This window comes from Canis aureus, chromosome 34 (genome assembly GCF_053574225.1).
Source record: "Canis aureus isolate CA01 chromosome 34, VMU_Caureus_v.1.0, whole genome shotgun sequence".
Classification (NCBI taxonomy): domain Eukaryota; kingdom Metazoa; phylum Chordata; class Mammalia; order Carnivora; family Canidae; genus Canis; species Canis aureus.
The window spans coordinates 15,592,319-15,610,709 of record NC_135644.1 but is presented as its reverse complement, the minus strand read 5'-3'; the positions used below and the strand labels follow the sequence as shown (position 1 = coordinate 15,610,709).

The window sequence follows — 18,391 nt, the reverse complement described above, 5'->3', positions numbered from 1 at the left end:
TGTCCCGCCTTTATCTCCTCCCTTCCCATCCCCCCTAATAATCAGTTCTTTTATCCCGACCAACAAACACACCATAGGAGCTTTGTGGATTCAAAGGATTTGCTTTCGCTTCTGAAAGAGCCGCTATTCTTTGATGATTGGGTAGCGGCAAACTTCAAAGCCATAAATCTTCCTTCTGACTGGCTGGCGGCCCAGCAAAGTCCTTATCAAATTCTTGGAGGTGATCCTGAAGCGCTCAGACCGCGCGCGGGCCGAGCGAGCGGGGTGCGGCGAGGGGCGCCGGCGGGGAGGGCCCCGGAGCGCGGGGAGGGCGCGGGGGGCGCCGCGCGGCCGTGCGCCCTCGCCTTCGGGCCTCCATGCCTCGGCGGCGCCCTGCTCAGCGGCCCGCGGGCAGTAGCGATGGCTGCCGTGGCCGTCCTCCGGAATGACCCTCTGCAGGCCTTCCTCCAGGTCAGGTCTGGGCTCGGAGGGGGCGAGGGAAAGCCGGGGGGAGGGGGCGCGTCCGGATCGGGGCACCCCGAATTCTGGGCACCCGAGTCTCAAAGGGACCCCGGCTCGGTGGATGCCGCTAGCGCCAGCCCGGGGGGTGCCCACGTCAACTTCGCACCTAGCCTGGGTGTCTGGAGGGAGCGTGGCCTTTGGGGGAGGGACGCGCGGATGGGGCGGGGGCGGGGGCGGGGGTTCGGCCTTGCGCGCGGGGCTGAGAGCCGGGCCCGGGCTCACCCCGGCGGGCCCTCCCGCTGACTTGCAGCCTGGGGCGGGCGGAGGAGGAGCTCGAGAGTCGCGCGGAAAGAGCTTAAAAGATGGGAGGGCGGGCGGCCGGGCGGCGGGGCTGCGGGGGCTTCCGCCCCCCTTCGGGCCGCCGAGCCGGGCGCGGCGCGGCCGACCCCTCTCCCCGCCCACCCTGCGCCGGCTCTCCCGGAGGCCGGATGGCGTCCGTGTCCGTCCGCACCGAGTAGTTTCACGGGAAGCGCCCGGGCGCCCCGCGTTCAGGTAGCGCAGGCGCCAAAGTTAACCGTCCGGGCGGGTGCGGCGCGGGTGCGCTGGCGGGGAGGGCCCCGGGCCGGGGCGGGCGGCGCTGCAGCAGCCGGCGTGGGGGCGTGGGGGCGTCGGGCCGGCCCGGAGACCGCGCTCGGAGCGCTAACCCTTTGTCCCTTCTCCGCCCTCCCCGCCGCCGCCCATGCAGGACCGCACCCCCAGCGCCTCCCCGGACCTGGGCAAGCACTCGCCCCTGGCGCTGCTGGCCGCCACCTGTAGCCGCATCGGCCAGCCCGGAGCCGCGGCGCCCCCGGACTTCCTGCAGGTGCCCTACGACCCCGCGCTGGGCTCGCCCTCCAGGCTCTTCCACCCTTGGACCGCAGACATGCCGGCGCACTCCCCGGGCGCGCTGCCGCCCCCGCACCCCAGCCTGGGCCTCACGCCGCAGAAAACGCACCTGCAGCCGTCCTTCGGGGCGGCGCACGAGCTGCCGCTCACACCCCCTGCAGACCCCTCGTACCCCTACGAGTTCTCGCCCGTCAAGATGCTGCCCTCGAGCATGGCGGCGCTGCCCGCCAGCTGCGCGCCCGCCTACGTGCCCTACCCCGCGCAGGCCGCGCTGCCTCCGGGCTACTCCAACCTGCTGCCCCCGCCGCCCCCGCCCCCGCCGCCCACGTGTCGCCAGCTGTCCCCCAACCCGGCCCCCGACGACCTCCCCTGGTGGAGTATCCCGCAGGCGGGCACCGGCCCGGGGACCTCCGGGGTGCCGGGGAGCAGCCTCCCGGGCGCCTGCGCCGGGGCCCCCCACGCACCCCGCTTCCCCGCCTCCGCGGCCGCCGCCGCCGCCGCCGCCGCCGCCGCCCTGCAGCGGGGCCTGGTGCTGGGCCCGTCGGACTTCGCGCAGTACCAGAGCCAGATCGCGGCGCTGCTGCAGACCAAGGCCCCCCTGGCGGCCACGGCCAGGAGGTGCCGCCGCTGCCGCTGCCCCAACTGCCAGGCGGCTGGCGGCGCCCCCGAGGCGGAGCCCGGCAAGAAGAAGCAGCACGTGTGCCACGTGCCGGGCTGCGGCAAGGTGTACGGCAAGACGTCGCACCTGAAGGCACACCTGCGCTGGCACACGGGCGAGCGGCCCTTCGTGTGCAACTGGCTCTTCTGCGGCAAGAGCTTCACGCGCTCGGACGAGCTGCAGCGGCACCTGCGGACTCACACGGGCGAGAAGCGCTTCGCCTGCCCCGAGTGCGGCAAGCGCTTCATGCGCAGCGACCACCTCGCCAAGCACGTCAAGACGCACCAGAATAAGAAGCTCAAAGTTGCCGAGGCCGGGGTCAAACGGGAAGACCCGCGGGACCTGTGAGCCCCCCCCCCCCGGGGGGCGACTCGAGGCCCCTCCCGCCTCGGACTCCCGCCCCGGCACCTCCTCGGGGAGGCTCCGGGGCGCTGTGGGCACCTGGCCCCGGGCAGACCCAGCGGGCGCCTGCGCCTTCCCCGCGCGCCGACGGGGACCCTGTGCCCAGGAGGAGCCGGGGAGGTAGGGTTGGGAGCTCCGCGTCCCCCAAGGGCGGTTGCGAGCTCGGACCCATTGCACCGCCTGGGAGATCTACAGTTTTGGGGGACCACACTGGGCTGACCTTGTATATATAGGAAACACTGCTGAGTTAAAGCGGAAGGACCTTGGGAGATTTGAAATAGTGCTCGGGTTTTTTTGTTTTTTGTTTTCTTGTTTTTGCTAGGACCAGGCCGGGCTTTGTACAGGTTATTTAATAGCTTTGTTAAAAGAATAATTATAATAATTATGACATTAATAAAAATGTTACTTTTGTTCTCAGCTCCATGCAGAGCTACACAGCATGAAATGTCTCTGTAAAGCAATCAGCAGTTGCGTGAAAATAAATACTTTAACTCCAGGGTCAGCTTGAGACAGTCTCATTTGATCTTTTCTTCTTCTTCGGGGAGGCTTATAAACCGGTCAGGTTTCACCTCGAAGACAGCTCCTGTAGGCTGCCCCTACGGAGGTCTCTTTGGTTTGGAAGGGTCTGGGCAAGTGTGTCGGGTTCACGGATGGAGGAAGTAAGTAAGTGGGGCAGGGTCAGATTTGTGGGAAAGAGGATAGATCATGCGGCCTTTGGACTTGACCGGCTTCTCTTAAAATTTTGATACCTGCTGCACAAACAATGCACGTTCTTTTATCTGGCGAGTTCCCTGCGGCTTTCCATTTGGTGGTACTGTGGGAAGAGAGGTCACTCTAGAGCTTTGCTTCCTCCTGGCAACGGGTTATGCTGGTGTCTGGAGAGGTACTGGAGACCCAAGGATCTGTTCACATTTGCGATTTTGGACAGTTACAGGGAAACTGGGGGCCCTCCTTCAAGTTTGGTCTTTGCTGGGGGGAAGAAGCTGTTACCTCAGCCCTGTTGTCTTGCTTGTTTTCTTCTAAATCATTATGCTGTGAAAATCTTAACAGTCTTGCTTCACAATAGCCACTTAGGGACTTTTGGCTGGGTCTGGAAGTTTAGTTCCATTTCGTATCTTGGGGTTTTATTCTTTTGAATCATTGAAGTAGACCAAGATTTGCTCAGGGAGGAGCCAGGAATACTACCATCTAGGTTTCTTGCCTGCCTCTTAAAAAAGTTTACAGTTGTTTTTTCAAGTGTCTCAATTCCACTGGCTCCTTGATGTTGGTTAATATATTTTTTTAAAACCTGAAACTGAAATCTTAAACTTCTGATTTAGAATTATCAAAGAAAGAAAATTATCAAAGAATATTTGTTAATATGTTAAACTTGCATCATTAATGCCAGATTTCAGTGGAACTGAATAGTCTTTTCATGGCAGTGGAAGTGTATATAAATTGATAGGATTTCACAGTTTACAAATTGTTGTTACCTTTCCTTTTGTTTGAAGTCAAACTGAATGGTAAGGTCTTAAAAGCTAGGGGAAGGTTGTGCTGGAGACTTACAGAATTAAGTAAAACACAAACATCAATATAACAGAGATGAAATTACCTTTGTATTTCTAACAAATAGCATTTTACTCTAATATGAGACAAGGTAGTAGAAGAATATTAGGATTATTGGGGAGATAAGCCTTAGAACCAGCTGCTCTCATTAGAGATTTTGGAACTATCTAGTGACAGATTGGCATATGAGTCTTCAGAGGTCTTTACCTGGGAAGGGCAGTTTGGTTAGCTAAATTTTCAAGGGTGTGATGGTTTTGCAAGCAATAGTAATAAGAAGGTTGCTACACAGTTACACTAAATACATCTAAGTGTGTAATCTTAATCTAAATCAAGATTCTTAAGAATAATTTCTATGAAGGGTTGCAGAAACTCATCTGAGCCCTGTCCTGGAATGGGCTTCAGGGCTAGGAAAGGTTTTTTTTGGCAGATGAGTGAAGAAAGAGAAATCCTGGTGGAGGATTTTCCACCAGAAAAATTTTCTGATTTTCAACTCAGAAAAGTTGAAGTGATTCTCTCATTGAAAGAGAACGCCCTTGGCGGGAAAAGTGGCAACTTTGAAATAAGTTTGCGAGCTGTTATTAACAGCCATAATCATCTAGTGTCTAAACAGATAAAATGTTGAAAATAAAATTTCCCTGTAAGTTTATCTTTATGATTATTAAGAGAAGAACTAGATAAAATATATGGCATTTATGTAAAAATACAATATATATATAATTTTTAAAAGCAGAGCAGTCATTTGATGACAAAATGACTTTCTTATGTTTTCACTTATAATTAAGGATTAATAACCTGCAAACTTAGAAAGTATGGTAAAAGTACAGTTTCTAGGCTAACTTGGTGCAGTTGAAAGACTGTTCCTTACTGTGCCACTGCAAATTTGTGTTCCAATTACTTTAGAAAAATTATCCAAGTGGAAGCCAGAAAGCCACAATGATATGATATGATATGATATGATATGATATGATATGATATGATATTATTATCCAAATGTAGGAAACCATTTCATGTTTATACTGAAAAATAAGCTAATAAATCAGAAATAGAAGTTTGACAGTGCAGAAATGTATTTGATTTTATAAGCTGTTAAAATTTGAACTGCTACCACATGCTGTTTCATAAAACTGCAACCAGTACCACTTAGAACTTTAAAAACTATTTACAATAAATCAATATGCCAGAAATAATATGCATAAGTGATATATAATTGAGTACAGTTAGCAGAAAGTTTTTAAAAATTCAAGTAAAAAGAAGTTCAGAAACATGACAATTAAATGTAAACTAAAATTTATTTTTTATTTAGAGTTTTGCTAACATCAAAAAAGAAAGTTTAATCTACCAACTATATTCAAGGCTTTACTTAAAGATCCTCACACACAATTCATTAAGTTTTAAAAACGAATTGAAAATATGTTAATGATGGTCTTATGTACATTTTTAAAGCAACTGTTTTAGTAGTGTGCAAATATAACAAAGTATCATATTTTAGAAAATTCTAAAATTAGTGTGATATGATTGCTTTAAATTTAACAATTGATAAATGAACCATTTTGATCAAGAACTTAGAACATGGAGAAATCGAGTTAATCAATGATTTAGGTGATTTGGAATTATGTGTTTCCGAACTTATTAACAATACTCCATAGCTTTCTCAAGGGAAAATTGTGCAAATTTACCTTTGACTGACCACTAATTTGTAATAGTTCTGGTAATGAATGGAAGTAAATTATGTTAAAGAATATATAACTGTATCATTTATTGTGTTAGCATAGTTTCAGTTAGAATCTTATAACCATATTGTGTATATTGTTTTAAATTATTTTGCTGTTAGTCAATGGAACAAGGCATGCCATTTTAAAAACTAATCTTGATGAACAGGCTTCTTACAGGAACCTATTTGAAACAGTGATATTTGTAGACAAGGCAGTTTTTCAGCCTGACCTGCATTGTTTCTGTTCTAATACTGTGAGTTTTTAAGAAATCCGTTTAAAGCTGCACATTTAGTGTTTTCCTTTTATTTTGGTTCTGCTGTGAGTTTCACAGAATGTTATTATAGCGGTAGCAGTGACTTCAAATTCATGTAAACACCTACAAAGGTGTTTAGGTCTCTAAAATTGCAAACTGCTTTTACTTGCCTTAGCTCTTCACATTAAATATTGATAAGTTGAAGTAAATTGATGATATCTCACTGGGAAATGATCTGTGTGGTGGAATCAACAAATCCAACCCCCTAGCTCTGTTTTTCTAGTAAATGGAATGAAGGTTTGCTAATATCCCAAATTGAGGGCTACTCCAAAACAAGTAATATTAACGTTCTATCAGATATCATTACCTACCTCTGGTTTACATGATAGAGGGAGACTTTAAAAGGGTATGAAACCAAGGGCAGCTTTGAAATATGGGTATGTGCCAGCATAGTTGATGAACCAGGAAAAAATCTAGATAGAAAGATGTATGTTGGCAGTGAAATCTATATTTAGATTAATGCACCAAAAGGACACATTTCATTATTGGGCCACTATACTGGTAACCTGATTGATGTGGTATCTGATATACATAAACAGTACATTTTTCTCTGGTGATGTTTGGACTCAACACATTTTTCCATAAAGATCTTTGTGTCAATTGCTCCTCCCTTGATTGTTTTTAAAGAATCTGCAGTGTTTCAAATTAGTTTATGGATATTGTAAAACAGCTTACATAATGTTCCTTACTATTAACAAATAAGTCATACTGTTCGACAAAGATGTAATCAAACAGCTTATGGGCCATCACAACTTTTTTCGATAGTTTCAGTTTTACTAGTACAATTTACTACCAATTGTAGATTTGCATGCGATGATTGATATACTATATATTTTCATGCTGACATTTTGATGACTTCCCTTTCTAGACTCTATATACTTTTCCTTCCATGTCTTTAGTGATTATGCTGAAGCATAATCCCCAGTGAGGTATTTGACACTCAATTCTTAATTTAGTCCATGTATGTGAAATGCAGTAGTTTCTGCACAACACATAATAAACTATATTAACCAAGAATCTTATTTTGGTTGTCTACCTAATACCAAAATTCAATTCAGTGGAAATAAACTAAGTTCCTAGTTTGATATATGGAAAATCTGTAAAAGTAAAAAAGTAAAATCTTTTTACTTTTCAAAAGTTGTTTCAGCATTATGAAGATTTGGGCTGCCTATAATGAAGTGGGAGGTTTTTTTTACCTCACATCTAATTGTTTTCATCACTTGTCAAAATTCTAACATCAAAATATACTAAAATCACCCAAAGTCTGAGGCCGTAGCTAGGTGTACCTGTCTTTTTAATAAAAAGTTAAACCATTCAGCCATACGGGTGCTCTCTAATGATTTTGTGTTTAGCATATTCTAAAACACAGATGGAAAACATCTGGCCCTCAGCTTAATTTCATCCAATTCACAAGGCAAATATCAAAGCTGAATCCTCATTTATGCTTATGGTGGGGAAAATGTGTCCTAATTTGAAAAGTATTTGGTGGTAATTTCCTAAAATCTGCATAAGGTACCATGAAAGCTTATTTCTCTTATTTCTGTCTTTGCGAGTTTTATTCTTACGTTTCTGTATTTTGTTTTCTTTTTCCATTCTATAGGCCTCTTGACTTGTGGATGTCATGTGTCTCCTGTATAACCATGTGTCTCCATCTCATCAACTCATTTTGCATCATGTATCTCTCTTCCTTTGCTCAAAATATGTATGCCCATTCTTTGACTTTGCTCCCTATAATGCAGAACTTGACAGGATTCTAAACTGCAGTTCTTTTAAATCTGTTGTATTATTTTTAATAGGCATTTACGTTCCTCGGCCTAAAATTTCCATGTAAGTGAGTTAAATTTATAGTTCTATTTGTAGATTCATGTTTTATTTATGTAGTACATGTCTGATGTTTACTGTGGCTTTGTGAACATCAGTGGGAAAAATATTTTCATCACAATTGAAAGTAAAATTGTAAAATATGATAGTGGGTTATGGTTTGAAGTAATCCCAGGCTGGCTGGATAGATTTTAATTAGTAAAAAGCATACAAAAGAAAGAGATTACCTAAATCTGTAAACATAGCCCTTTATTTATTGAGCTAAAGTTTTAATGAAGGGGATGTGAACTAAGACCTGTAAGCATTTAGCTATTTATATTCCCTTATTGAGGTTATCATATTTGATGGAGACTTCTTTATCTTTCAAAGCCTTTATTCTTTTTTTGATCCTTGATGAAGTCCATATCATTTCTTGCTAGTACCACAGTAACTGCCAAGAAAGTCATTGTGGTAATGAGTTTTGTGCTGAGCCTGGGTTTGGAGTCGAAAGCTGCTAAGTTGTTTTTTCAGGCGAAAGTGCTCCCTTTGTCAGTCATGATTCAGGCTTGTGGATGGCAAACCAGTGTGCCCTGAGCAGCTAGCAGCTAGAAGTTGTAGGGCTGTAGGTGCCCCCTTGCTTCTGTAGCGGGGAGAGCTAAAAGTAGGGAAAAGGGAAACAGCCGTGGGGAATAACAGGCATTTGGAATACCCTGTTTTGATAGGCTTTCTTTCTTTTTAAGATTTTATTTATTTATTCATGAAAGACACAGAGAGAGAGGCAGAGACATAGGCAGAGGGAGAAGCAGGCTCAGGAGCCCGATGTGGGACTCCATCCGGGGACCCCAGGATCAAGACCTGAGCCAAAGACAAATGCTCAACCGCTGAGCCACCCAGGTGCCGCTGATAGGCTTTATTTCTAAAGGGGTTGAAATAAGGCAATTGCATAGAAGCTGAAGGTCGCTTTGTTTTTTTAAACCAAAGGTAAGTACAAATAGGCTCTAGGGAAGATATGAGCCTTGGCTGAGGACGTGTGGATTTGGATGATCATTCTGTCTCTTCTAAGGCTGAAAAGCTCCAAATCTAAAATCTGTAAGTCAAAAAATTCAAATACATTTGATTATGGCTACTAAAAATGCAACAGTAGTATGGATATTTCTGGCATTCATTCTGGCATTCTGGCATCTGATTTCAGGAATCCAGTTTTTAAAAATACAGTTTATTCTTGAATAGCTAAAGGTATTTTTGAAAAAAGGTGATTTAGGGTAAATCAGTCAGCCTCTATGTGAGCAATATCAGAAGCTAATCCCATGACCCTAGCATTGGCTTTGTTTTTTAAGATTTTATTTATTTGAGAGAGAGAACAAGCACGAATGAGGGCAGGGACAAAGAGAATCTTAAGTGGACTCTACGCTGAGCATGGAGCCCCACGCGGGGCTTGTCACAGGGCTGGAGGTGGGGCTGGATCTCACGACCCTGAGGTCATGACCTCAAGTCAGAATCAAGAGTCTAACCCTTAATCTGCTGAGCCACCCAAGCACCCCTAGCATTGGCTTTTGAAGATAACATTTCTGAGCGTGTCAGTCTTTGTAAGTGCTATATTATTATACACATTCCCAAGTCCTGTTTCTGTGTATGGACATTTCACAGTCAAATGACAGGATTCAAAATTATAGGTAACTTTTCAATAATTAGGTAGATGCAGTTACTTAGATTTACAAACTTAGGCCTAGTTAAGCTTAAGGAAATTGTTCTTGCCCCACACCCTCAAAGTCAGTTAAGATAATATGTACAATTAAGAATATGTGAGGGGCACCTGAGGGGCCCAGTGGTTAAGTGTCTGACTCTTGGTTTTCAGGGTTGTGAGATCAAGCCCCTGTCAGGCTCCCGCTGGGCATGGAGCCTGCTTAAGATTCTTTCTCTCCATCTCCCTCAGCCCCGCCCACTCTCCCTCCCTCCCTCCCTCCCTCCCCCCCCCCCCAAAAAAAGAATTATTTGATGTCTACAAGATAAGACGCAATGAGGATTCAAAGATGAACACAATCTTTTAAAGAGCTTAGAGTAGTAAAAAGACTTCCACACAAATGAATGTAATACAAGGCCTAATTCATGCTAAAAGCGGCCAACCTACTAAATTTCTATTAAAACACAAAGGAAAGAGAAATTACTTCAGGCAAAACAATGATAAAATATTTTGTGCCATAAATGAGTATTCTGCTTTCAAAAGCAATACATAAGTTGCATCTATGGCATTCAGAACCCAATTCGATTTTAACATGAGAGCCAAGAGTTCAAGTCAGCGTGGTCCTCAGACCTGCAGCATTAGCATCACTTGGGAACTTGCTGGAAATGCAAATTCTTGGGTCCAATTCCAAGTTACTAAATCAAAACTCTGGGAATACGGCCCAGCAATTTGCGTTTTAGTAAGTCCTCCAGGTGATTCTGATCCACACTATAGTTTGAGAACCACTGACTTATGAAGCTGCATATTTTATCATAAGATTAACTTATGGAAAATAAATTCTAGCAGAAAACATTTCTCACACGATACTCTTGGGACATAGAGAATGGATAAGCCACTTGACTGAAATCCCTCACCCAACCGAGAAGCTGAACTGAGAATCTTCTAGCTCCACGAGAAGATAGCAGTAGTCTTAGAATGAAAGATTCTTAGCTGCATGTTCCATAATTATGTAGACAATTTTCCTTTTATAGTATTTAATGCAAATAAACTTACATTTTTGAATCACAAATGAAATATTTTGTTAGTAGAATATTCCTCAGAAAGTAGGACAATGACTTTTAGCAACATGTGTTTTCTTAAAAGGGATACCCAGCTACCTGAGCAGTTTGGGTTTTTAGTGTCATTTCAGTGTCATGATTAATACCTAATTATCTGAGGGTACGTATGAACTCCACCACTGCAAGTAAAAGCAACATGCACACCCCATGCTGCAGAAATGCAGTGATGGCATTTCCAGAACACAAGCCCAGTTTGTTTCCTACTTATTTTTGGTGCAAATCACTTTTTAAAAGGGAATCGCAGAACACTAGGGCTTCTCTGTAAAGCCAAAACTTAAGCAGTTGTAGGTAGATATTGATCTAAACCCAGAATCTTCACTTCTCCTGGCTGCACTGCAGTCCTCATTCCTTATTACCCCAGCCCTCTGCTCCATGAAGTCTTTCTTGCTTACAGTGCATTTCAGGGCTGTTACTCAACTCAAAATATGATTTTGTAAAATTTCATTGAGAAGGAGTTTATTTCTGACCTTTGGAATTATAAAAAGCTGGGAATTACCAGTACCAGAGAAGCTCACAACCTAAATGAGAATATTCCATAATTGTTCCCAGTGAATAGCTATCTCTCTGCACTTCCAAGTCTAAGCAATACAAGCATTGCCGATTTGGGGTTCTGTAGGACGATCCTAGTGAATAACAACAAGAAGCTAGGGTGATGCTGACTATGACATATTCCCAATAAGTTCCCCAGAACCCTGATCAAGGGAGCTGTGAATTTCCCCAACCAGAATTTATAGAAATAGAATTTAGCATGTTGAGTTGAAGGAGACTTTTAAAATCATCCAAACTTGGGATCCCTGGGTGGCGCGGCGGTTTGGCACCTGCCTTTGGCCCAGGGCGCGATCCTGGAGACCAGGAATCGAATCCCACATCAGGCTCCCGGTGCATGGAGCCTGCTTCTCCCTCTGCCTGTGTCTCTGCCTCCCTCTCTCTCTCTCTGTGTGACTATCATAAATAAATAAAAATTAAAAAAAAATAAAATAAAATCATCCAAACTTAAATAAAAAATCTTTTAAAAAAAGGTGGGGGATCCCTGGGTGGCTCAGCGGTTTAGTGCCTGCCTTTGGCTCCGGGTGTGATCCTGGAGACCTGGGATCGAGTCCCGCATCGGGCTCCCTACATGGAGCCTGCTTTTCCCTCTGCCTGTGTCTCTGCTCTTTCTCTCTCTCTATGTCTATCATGAATAAATAAAAAAATCTTTAAAAAAATAAAAAATAAAAAATAAAATCATCCAATCTGATCCTCTCATTTAACAGGAAAAAAATGAGGGCATGCTTGATCAACAAAAGTCATTATCCATGACCCATTAAAAATTAAGAACTCTCAATAGAAACCCAGCAGCCTAGAAAAGGGAGAGACAATTGGGGATCACCAAGAGTGGAAGAGGACTCAGGGAAGTAGCATCAAGCAGAACCTTTGGCCCTGAGCTGGCAAAGGACTGGCTCTCAACATTTTGTGTGTGTGAAAATTACCAGGGATACTTACTTAAAGGCAAATTCCAGGGCTCCATCCCTAGACCTTTTGGTTGATTTGGTCTAGGGTAAGTCCCAGAAAGCCTCATATGCCATCACTCCAGGGACTTTAAGACAGGTGGTTAGAAGACCACCATTAGAGAAACACTTCCTGACCAAAAAAACCTCTAATGAGTGGTGCAAGTTCTGAGCATTTTGATAATGACTAGTGATCAGCTGATAAATTCATACCCAATTTTACTTTTTTAAAAAAGTCTACAACTCACCTGCTCAGGCCTGAGGCACAAACATTCCAGAATCTTAAAGAGGAGAGGTGGTTTACAAGCTTTATCTTATTTACCCAGGTCTGTGCCAAATGCTGTAGAAGTCATGATCCTTTCCCCCAAACTATGGGAGGGTTTGTTTTATTTTTAAGTAAACTCTACCCCCAATGTGGGGCTCTAGCTCACAACCCTGAGATCAAGAGGCACATGCTCTACCATCTGAGCCAGCCAAGGGCTCCTTTCCCTGTCAAAATTTAAGAATGATGACACTAAATGGTCAGTTGGGTTTGCTAAATTCTCAACTAAAGTAGCTTAGATTCTGAACTGAAATCAGGAAAATTGAAGTAAACAGATATGTTTTAGGTCTCTCATTCTGGGCTCATTCTCTTTTGGTGAAAATTCAGAATCAATGAGTTGCTGAGTTAAATGATCTCAAGAGTTCACCAACTAAAAGCTTGTCATTGTACAGATAAGTTAACCAAGATATTTAAGGAATAGAAATGTTCCCAACCGTAGTTAGCAGCCCAGGGGTCCCTGACATGCCTTATGTCTGTATTTCCATTGGTTTCATGACCTATGATGATTTACAACCATGTTATCTTATATACAAGATTATCAAAATTTTCTATAATGTCTATACATAAATATCTAATGAGTAAATAAGATGTTTCCAAGGACTTTTATTTTAACAACAGAGGCCTCTTAAAGAAAAAATAATATAAATATTTCAGATCACCTTTAGAAATATAGTCACTCTTTGAAAGTTCTTTCTTCTTCTTCAACAGAAATTTATGGAATGCCCTTTGTGTGCCAGGTAGTATTTTGGACATTGAAGATATAGTAGCGAACAAAATTCTAGCCCTCATAAAGCTTACATTCCAGTGAGACTACAGTGTTGTAATTCCTATCCTCTTCCCTGATACCTTACCTCTTTATCATTCCATTCACATGCAGGTTCATTTATTCCACAAAAACTCATTAAACATTTATAGATGCCAAAGACTATGAGTATCCGTCATGTAAAAATTATACAAGGTCTTTGCTCTTGTGGAGCCTAGTTTGGGATACAGAAAGTTAACAGGCAGTATCTAGAATCACGAGGGGAGCAGGGACTGTTCACTACTGCTTACCAGAGCTTGGCACATAGTATATATTCAATATTTTTGTTATTGAATTTAATGTGGTATGATAAGTATGGTCAGTGTAGTAAGAATGCCCTAGGTTTAACTAATATTATCCCTTCCCAGCAGTATCTATAAGAAGTGTGTTAGGGATACAGACTAGAGGGCTCCTTTCTGCCTGTAGTTGCTTGGGTAGAGGTGAGGTGATGGTCCTAGGAAGCTGCAAACTCCTTCTACCTCTCCCACGATCTGGAACTGCTGGCTTCTCTGAGGTAATCTTAATTTCCCAATGTCTTAATAGTCATTCCCTTACGTTCCCTAAGTCTCATTGCTCTAGCTTTTAAAGGCATTCTCCGGGATCCCTAGGTGGCGCAGCGGTTTGGCGCCTGCCTTTGGCCCAGGGCGCGATCCTGGAGACCCGGGATCGAATCCCACGTCGGGCTCCCGGTGCATGGAGCCTGCTTCTCCCTCTGCCTGTGTCTCTGCCTCTCTCTCTCTCTGTGTGACTATCATAAATTTAATAAAATAAAATAAAATAAAGGCATTCTCCCTACCACAACCTTTCTGGCTATTATTATCAAAATCTAAGCTTCTTAAGATTATGTTATATGACTATTCAAAGACAAAAAAAAAAAAGAAAAGAAAAGAAAAAAGAAAAAAAAAAAAAACCACAAGGGTAGGGGATGAAAGAAGCCAGAGCTGAGGAGAGAAGGAGAACCAATCAGATTAAAAACGAGACGATAGTGTGTGTGTGTGTGTGTGTGTGCTCAAGTGCGTGTGATGTGGAGGATTCAAGGATCTAGGGATGTAGAAAGATCATACCTCAGAAGGAACACATCTGGTGCTACTAAAAAGGCTAGATCCAGAGCATTTGGCAATAGTCTTGGCACAGACTCCTATGTATTAGTTCCCTTTTCTTTGCATAACAAATACCACAAATTTAAAGGCTTAAAACAAGACATTTATTATCTCACAGATTCTGTGCACCAGGAGTCTAGGCAGAGCTAGCTGCAGCCTCTGCTTCAGGGTTTCCCATAAGGCTGTAGTCAAGGTGTTGGCCAGGGCAGGGGTCTCATCTGAGGGCTTGACTGGTGAAGGATCTGCTTCCAAACTTAAGTGGTTGTTAGCAGATTCAGTTCTCAGAGGGTTGTGTGTGTGTGTGTGTGTGTGTGTGTGTTTTAAGATTTTATTTATTTATTCATGAGAGACACAGAGAGAGAGGCAGAGACACAGGCAGAGGGAGAAGCAAGCTCCATGTAGGGAGCCCGATGTGGAACTTGATCCCAGGACCCCGGGATCACGACCTGAGCCCAAGGCAGACGCTCAACCGCTGAGCCACCCAGGCGCCCCTGTCAGCGGTTTATTGGACTGAGGGCTTCAGTTCCTTGCTGGCTGTTGCCTGGGGACTACCCTCAGTTTCTTGATACATGGGTCTCTCCAACATGGCCACTTGCTTCATCAAAACATGCAAGTGAAGAAGGCAATAGAGTCCACTAGCAAGATAAAAGTACATCTTTTGTAATTTACTCATGGAAGTGACAGCCTATAAACATTCTATTCACTTGAAGAAAGTAACTCAAGAGAAGGGGATTAAACAAGGATTTAAATACCAGGAGGCAGAAATGATTGGGGGGCATCTTTTAGAGGATGCCTATCACAACCTTTGACATAGCTTGCCAAAAATAATAATAATGAAGTCACATACACAAACCATAAAGACTAAGACAAATTGTTTCTCAGCATCAGCCATGATGCTTTCTCACTGGCAAGAGACTGCCAATTGTCCCCCAATTATCCATCTTTGCTTTCTTCCCTTTAGCAATAGTAATCTCCAAGGTTTTTTGTATTTGTTTTAAAGATTTATTATCTTTTGGGTATAGTTGGGTACAGAGGACAGAGATCTGGAATGAGGCTGATTTTTTTAGGTCAATTCTACCCCCAACGTGGAGCTCAAACTTAATGACCCCAAGATCAAGAGCCACGTGTTCTACCAACTGAGCCAGCCAGGCACTCCAGTAATCCCCAGCTTTTAAGGAGGCATATGGCTGTCCATCTAGAGACTACATCTCCTAGCCTCCCTTGTAGTTGGGTATGGTCATACAACCAAGTTCCTATCAATGGGGTGTGAGCCTAAGTGATGTATGCCACTTCTGGGTAACATCCTTAAAATTACATGGACTCCCCTTCCACTTTTTCTTCTTTCTGAGGCTTGAATATAGACATAGTAGTAGACATCCAGCTCAATCATGTGGTTGAGGGCAACACTCTGGAAGATGGCAAAACAATAATAACAACAACAAAAATCCAAAACAGAAGGAATCAAGGTCTCAGGACCATCACCTGAAGCAGAGCAACCCAACTTTCCCAGTGTGCCGGCCAGCCAGACTTTTATATAAGAGGAAAATAACTCTTCTTGTTTAAGCCATTGTTATTTGGTGTCTGTTACAGTAACTAAACCATTATTCTAACTGGTAGATCACACAAGGCTTCTAGAGGCAGTTTTTAGTTGCGCTCCTGCTGAGTCTGCCTGTGGCAGCTGTGAATTACGTTCCTTTAAAAGATGTCACATGGTGTCACCTTTCCAGTTCCTACTAGTCTGTGTCTGCTGGAGTCCTTAAAATGAGTTCTCAGCCAAGAAAGGGTACCCTCTTAGGATGCTGCTATGGAAAACCATCACTGCTTTCCAGCTTTGTGCATGCTCATCTGAAGCCCAGATGACTTCACTCATTCAGTTATTCCTTTATGTCACCAGTCAGGGGTTCCTCTCCTGTGGCAGGCACTGTTTTAGGCACTGAGGAGGAAACAGTAAAAAGGAAAGACAAACATTGTGTTTTCAGATGGCCAGCATCCTAGTAGAGGAGTATTTACACCCTAAGCAGATAAACCAGATGATTTCATGGAGTTATAAAAACAAAACAACCTGATATTTATCTTTATTTGCTGTCCAAGATCACATAGGCCAACTGAGTCCCAGCCACGTTGCTGGATATCCCACAGTTTCCATCATAGCCAGCCTCAAATATGGCCCCCCATGGTCCTTGTCTCTTTTGTGCCTCAGACTGAAGGAGACATATTATTTCCACCCACATTACTTTGGTAAGAATTAGTCCTGTGAACACACCTAGATGCACAGGGAATGGGAAATATAGAGACACACGTGGATATTGGTTGAACACTAACAACGTTCTGCCAACATGCTCATCATAAATATCCAAATAAGTAAAAACCAGGTAAGTTAGAAAATAAAAGGGCTGCTTTATCCTCACCCCATATAAATAACCATTGTTACCATTTTGGTTCATTCATGTATTCAATCAACACATCTTTCTTGATCTCCTGCACTGTGCCAAGCCCTGTTCTAGATGCTAAATTTGGTTCTTTTTTTTTTTAAGAATTTTATTTATTTATTCATAGAGACAGAGACAGAGACAGAGAGAGAGAGAGGCAGAGACACAGGCAGAGGGAGAAGCAGGCTCCACGCAGAGAGCCTGACGTGGGACTCGATCCAGGGTCTCCAGATCACGCCCCGGGCTGCAGGCGTCGCCAAACCGCCGCACCACTGGGGCTGCCCCTAAATTTGGTTCTTAATCTCATGCAGCTTCCAGTTTGTGTGTGTGTGTCTTGTAAACCACCTCTACCACACCTACCTATGTGATTCCAGGGAAACTACTTAATTCCTGAAGACTCAGTTTCCTCATTTGCAAAATGGGTATAAAAATAGTATCTAGGGATCCCCGGGTGGCTCAGCAGTTAGCACCTGCCTTCAGCCCAGGGCGTGATCCTGGAGACCCAGGAACGAGTCCCATGTCGGGCTCCCTGCAGGGAGCCTGCTTCTCCCTCTGCCTGTGTCTCTGCCTCTCTCTCTCTGTGTCTTTCATAAATAAATAAAATTTTAAAAAATAGTATCTAATTTATAGGGGGTTAAATTTGATAATATATGTTAAATAATTTATAACAAGCACTCAATAACAAAATCTACTATTGCTGTAGTCATAATGTAAATGTTTGCTTTTATATAGATAGCACTGTACTACTTATACGCAGTTATTCTATGGTCTACTTGAACCCTTTAGATAATGTTCATTTTTCCATTTCAGAACAGAAGATGAAGTTTATCTTTTTAACTGTGTTACAGTATTCTGTTGTCTGTATTTATGCTAATATATTTGGTTGAGATATTGGTGGACATGGGATTCATGAATGGCCTTTTTTTTCAGTTTTCTATTAAGTTTTTAATTTTAATTCCAGTATAGCTAACATACAGTGTTATAGTAGTTTCAGGTGTACAATATAGTGATTCAACAATTCTATACATTAGGAGACCCATGCTTAAGTATTTCAGGGTGAAGTTTTATGATGTCTGCAACTTACTTTCAAGTGTCCATGCCAAAAATATGTGTGTAGGCTATATCTACATCTTATCTATTGAAAGAAAGGCATAAAGCAAATGTAGTGCAATGTTAAGAAGCACTGAATCTAGGTTCAGTGCATACATGTGTTTATTGTTATAATCTTTCTATTTTTCTTTTTTTCATCATGATATACATCATGATAAGTGTACTTTTTATTTATTTATTTTTTGTTTTATTTGTTTTTTTTTGTACTTTTTAATCCATAATAGTCCTATATATAAATATATACCTTCTTAGTTTATTCATCTATCGATGACCAGTTGGGCAACATTGGCTATGGTAAATAATGCTATAATGAACATAGGAGTGCATATATCCCTTTGAATTAGTGTTTTTGTATTTTTGGGGTAAATTAGTGGTGTGATTGCTGAATCATATGGTATTTCTGTTTTTAACTTTTTGAGGAACCTCCATACTATCTTCCACAGTGGCTACACCAGTTTGCATTCCCACCAACAGTGCAAGGGGTTCCTTTTTCTCTACATCCTCACCAGTGCTTATATTTAGTGTTTTTGATTTTAGCCATTTTGACAGATGTAAGACAATATCTCATTGTAGTTTTGATTTGCAT

The 18,391-nt window shown here is 43.4% G+C and overlaps 1 protein-coding gene across 1 annotated transcript; it reads left to right on the top strand.

Moving 5' to 3' along the window:
• Nucleotides 1-307: 307 nt before the first annotated feature.
• Nucleotides 308-7,273, top strand: SP5 (Sp5 transcription factor). The gene is made up of 2 exons (XM_077883150.1): nt 308-450; nt 1,187-7,273. The coding sequence occupies exons 1-2, from the start codon at nt 400-402 to the stop codon at nt 2,330-2,332; spliced, it is 1,197 nt and encodes a 398-aa protein (XP_077739276.1). The 5' UTR covers nt 308-399; the 3' UTR covers nt 2,333-7,273.
• The last annotated feature ends 11,118 nt before the right edge of the window (nt 7,274-18,391 follow it).